The sequence below is a fragment of the Phalangium opilio genome, unplaced genomic scaffold (genome assembly GCF_054372755.1).
Source record: "Phalangium opilio isolate 3A_F unplaced genomic scaffold, DU_Popi_V2 ptg000113l_1, whole genome shotgun sequence".
NCBI lineage: Eukaryota > Metazoa > Arthropoda > Arachnida > Opiliones > Phalangiidae > Phalangium > Phalangium opilio.
The window spans coordinates 7,705,485-7,710,283 of NW_028324209.1; the positions used below are offsets into that span (position 1 = coordinate 7,705,485).

The 4,799-nt window shown below is 38.4% G+C and overlaps 3 protein-coding genes across 3 annotated transcripts in view; 2 read left to right on the forward strand and 1 right to left on the reverse strand.

The window, feature by feature from the left end:
• Positions 1-4,799, forward strand: part of LOC149623679 (uncharacterized) — a 57,288-nt gene that overhangs the window by 15,971 nt on the left and 36,518 nt on the right. The window lies entirely within an intron of this gene.
• Positions 539-1,695, reverse strand: LOC149623680 (uncharacterized). Its single transcript, XM_089852875.1, has 2 exons — positions 1,304-1,695; positions 539-710 (listed from the first exon to the last, which is right to left on the reverse strand). Exons 1-2 carry the CDS (start codon positions 1,693-1,695, stop codon positions 539-541), a joined length of 564 nt encoding a protein of 187 aa, XP_089709001.1.
• On the forward strand, positions 2,226-3,972 carry LOC149623681 (uncharacterized). Its single transcript, XM_089852868.1, has 3 exons — positions 2,226-3,472; positions 3,545-3,715; positions 3,783-3,972. Exons 1-3 carry the CDS (start codon positions 2,259-2,261, stop codon positions 3,943-3,945), a joined length of 1,548 nt encoding a protein of 515 aa, XP_089708994.1. The 5' UTR covers positions 2,226-2,258; the 3' UTR covers positions 3,946-3,972.

The following is a 4,799-nucleotide window of genomic DNA, read 5'->3' on the forward strand; positions in this document are numbered from 1 at the left end:
GAGGTCACTTAAGTAGAAACGCTCCAGACTTGCCCATGTTAAGTGGACAATATCCATATTTTTTTAAATTAAAATTCTTGCGCTCTACTGGTTTAGAAAATCCTTATTTCTACAAAGATAAATTGATATAACCTTACCAACTCTTCCTTTCAGAAGATATTTTTATCATTATTAACCTTTAGACTTTGACATTTGTGCAAGTTCTAGGCCTATTTATATTTTCTTTCAAGTTACACTCCTTTAATTCACTCTATGTCCCTACAGGGAAAATATAGCTTATGAAGGTGCCCCTGATATTTCGCTTTCTACTTCCGGTTTAGTCATAAACTTATTACTTCTCTAGTTCCTATTTCGAAGGAGAAAGCTAGAGCAAATAAATATATCTTTAAGTAAAAATATTTTATCTATCAAATATAGTAAATTACAATATGATGTGTTCAGCTAAGAACTTCGTTGGGTTTTTTAAGCAATAAATAACAATAAAATAAATATTTTTTAAATAAGATCCTTCATGAAGGGCATACTCTGTCTCTAATAGTTAAAACCCTAGTTTCGCGCGGCCCACTATAGATAATCTCTTTATATTAGCTTTGCAGTTAGGGAAGGAGTCCTTGCACAAAACGGTCGACTGTGTTAGGGATCCCAAGTCCGCGGCTTCCTTGAACCAGCTTGTAAAAGTTTTGTTTTTAATCGTATCGGTTTCCATAAATCTGAAATGAGCATAAAAAACATAAACAACCTAGGCAACCGAAACAGCTTGGATCATATCAGGGAAACATAGAAGGGACACTGGGAATTCTGGTGATGCCACGATGATACTTAGCAATGTAGGCGGAGCTACTATCCAGGACCGTCGAGAGAGGGGGCAATTCGGTCAGTTTTTCCAGGGCCCGTACCTTCTATGGGACTCGCTCGGGTCACCTGTAGGGATGTCTTGGTAGGGCCCAACGACTTCATCATTTTCCCCCGGGGCCTATAAACTCTCTCGACAGCCCTGCTCATATCATATTCCTTTGTTGACGTCAATATAGCTGACATCGCTTAGGTTTCATACATGATACAGCGAAAGCGGAGAGTCGGAGTCCGCGCGTGTCGCTTCTACATTTTTCTACTAGAATCCATAAAAATGCAATCACTACTTTCAACTAAAAAACAGACACACACACAGAAAAAATCCAACACTGTGGCATAATCAGTTTGGCAACCAAATAAAAACAGGGTCAAGGAATGGTAGGTTTCTACGCGTCACACCTTGGAAACCATCGAACACCTATTATTGAAACGAAGACTTGACTATAGTTACCTGAAGAAATCGTTGACTCGCATTCCGTAATCACCGTAAAAGACGGGGTCAGCGCAACACTCGCAAACCATCAGGGACAGACACTTATTATTATCCAATTTGAAGATCATCTTAAAATAGGTTTCACGTTTGTCAACTACTTCGTAGTTTACATCGCGGACGTTGAAAGGCTCGTAGGTAATTTGGTTTACGTCGTAAGTGGCGTATTTGGTGACCGCCTTCCCGAGTAGTTTCGACCCTAGGTCCAATTTATGGTTGTCCATATTTTCTAAGACGTACTTATAAGGGGCACTTAATACGCTCCAATGAACCACCGCTTCATTTAGGTTTATCATTAATTGGAATAGGATATATTTGTTTAAGAGCATAACGTAAGACAATGTGGAAAACATTTCGTTAATTACAATGCTCGTTGTGAGTCGACTGGACTACTTGGTGATAAACGCTTCGAGAATATTGAAGTCGTAACAACGCCACGTTATCTTTAATATGTTTAGTTCGATAAAAAATGGATAGAGAATATATTTTTTAACTTTTCCCCATTTTCCCAAATATTTTTTTATGATTTAATTCTGTTTTCCGTTGATGATAGTTTATTTTCGACGCCATGGAGAAATATTTCGGGAAACAAAGCTTTACTTTAATGCTATTTAAGTCATCTTCAAATATCACTCCAAAAGTGCTACTCCAAGCGAAAAGCAAATGGAAAACGGAACAATATTTAATGTTCCTTATTTTATAAACGTCATAACCTTAGTTAAGTAACCCCGTTGGTATTTTGCGTGGAAAATGAACTTTGGAGTTCATTATCTTCGACTTCAATGTTAAGAGTAAAATACGAGCATTGATTATTTCTTTAATCACAAATTATTTGGGTGTTTGGTCCACGTAAACGTTGCCAAGTTTTAAAACCGGTGTTTTTGACTGTCGTAATATTAGAAAAATTAAATTCAAAATGAAGTTATCGGCAACTCGTTACCTATTCATACTTATCATCGTTTTAAGTATATTAAATCCCGTGTATTGTATTTGGGCTGCAATTTCGGATTGGATGTCGCGTAATTTTCCCGGTGTATCCGGAACCCGGTTTTCAACTGCCGTTCGTGCACTTGGAAATATAACGAGTAACGAAACGTTACAACGACGAATCGCTGAAGAAAATTATCACGAGAAATCCCAAGTGATAGCGAATGACACAACCACTAACCCAACGTTTCACTTAATAACTGAAAGTCAAAGTACTTACGACAATGGAACATCAACGCAACTTCCTACGTTCATGCGCGACACACCCAGTTCCGTATCTATTGACGAAGAGAACAACAACAACGGGTTTGGACAGTTCTTGGATACTTCACAGCTACCTTTCGATGACAATTCGAGTATTCGTACAAGTACCGTTAGTACCACGTCAGTGATACGGGACATTGAATGGCCGTCGCATCCAGATGAGATTGAGGACAGCACTGCCGTTATCAACGCAACATACGAGCCTGAAACAGAGTATATTGCAGGTTCAGCAGTCCATAATGAGGCTGAAGAAATCGATTCCCTTGCAAGTTCAACAGTTCGCTATGACACTGAAGAAATAGAATACAATCTGTTGACTCAAGGCAATTCTACGACTTCATATCCCAACACAACCTATGAGCCTGAATTGAACTTCACAACGTACGCAGCAGTTCTTAACGACTTTATAGAATCAAACCGTGCGTCAACATCGTTTCCGGAAGTAATTGAGGAGCATAGTGATGATTATATTATAATCACGGATACAAACGTTACAACGATGCCACAAATTCCTATGGTACACGATGATCAGACTATCATGCCTACTTGGAGTATAGTATCTACGCCTATTGTTACTGAACGCACTTCGGAAGAAACTACGGTAAATACAACTCCCATGGTGCTTGAAAGTTTGTCGAACATAAAACTTGCGGGCAACGGTTCAACAGAACCTTCAAGTATAAATGATAACGATATGGTTTTACCACTTGACGAAATCGAAATTCCGGATGAAAATTCTACAACGTCCATATACGAAAATATGAAAATTAACAGTAGCATTGAAGATAATGAAACGTATTCAATCTCTCCTCTAATAAACGATAGTTCATATTCAGTTCAAAATGAAACTTTGGGTATTCCCACAACTGAAAGTATTTTGTAAGTATCGCAATGGTTTCACCGTATACAATGTCGAAACAAAAACTAAATGTTTAATTAACTTCTTCATAGACTAAACAATTCTCGGGAACCGGTGAAAATGATAGAAGATCCATGGTTCGGTTACTTTGACGTGATTCGAACAAATGACATTAAAAACTGCATTAGTCTAATGGTATGCGAAACTTCGGCTAAACCAGACCACTACCAAGAATATGGTAGAAGAGTTTCGGACTTTTTCAGGTAATAGCTAGACAACTTTAAAAATTGTAGTTAATACAAAATTTGTAAATAATTATTTTCGTTTCAGGAGCTACACCCCTCGTGAAGAAAATCGCGCGGGATGGTGGTATAAAAACGCGGCGTTAATCGGCCTCGACTCGAAATCTCTCGCAACTTGTAAAAAACATTTTCCTTTCTGTGATATTGACACGAGACATATATTTATCCTCATGGAAGTTCCTACATATTGAAAATAAAGATTTTAATTTTATTATAAGTATTGCTTGTGTCCCACAATACAAACGTGTACATAACCTTCACTATAAGCTGACCCTACCCAATCACAAGGGACAGAACTGCAATACTGCTGTTTAAAAACTTAAGGGGGCATATTAATATTAATTTCAATGACGAATGAAGACACTTGTGCTTTATTCTGGGCGAAGAAATGAACGGAAGACATTGTTCGGACTTCTAGGTTTTAGCTGTATGCATAAGTTTATAAGATATGTTCCATAAGTATTTCACTACCCATACTTCGTAATGTTAGAGGCTTAATGAGAGCTAGTTCAAGAACGACGTGAGAATTGACTACACTCTGTTTTGCAGTCCATCCTCCTCTTTAGTCTGTACTAAGCCTTTGACAGCGCCTCACTAGGCGTCGCTTTACGAGAATCTATGACGTTTCACCTACGTCACTTCATGACAAGCTCTCATTAACGACTGACACACTTATGGAACATATCTTATAAACTTATGCTGTATGCAGACGCGCTCCCTTATATTCTTCATGAAACGTGCAATATGCAAGGACGTCTACAGATAAAACTGCACGTCAATGCTTCATCCCATAGCCCCCTCCCCCCACGTTTGCGATGGGGAACCATGAAACGTTCACGACGCCTTAAACTCTCTCAAAAATTGCATCAATTGGTCAGACAGGCGAAAAGAAAAAACTACGTGCCAACAATAAACAACGAGACGATAAAACAATATACTTATATTTTGAAAATCTAAAGCAGAGATGGTCAACTAACCTGATTTGCTTCCTGCCAGGCGTGGAACTGCAAGGTATCACCTACTAAACATCTAGTACGAAAGCTAG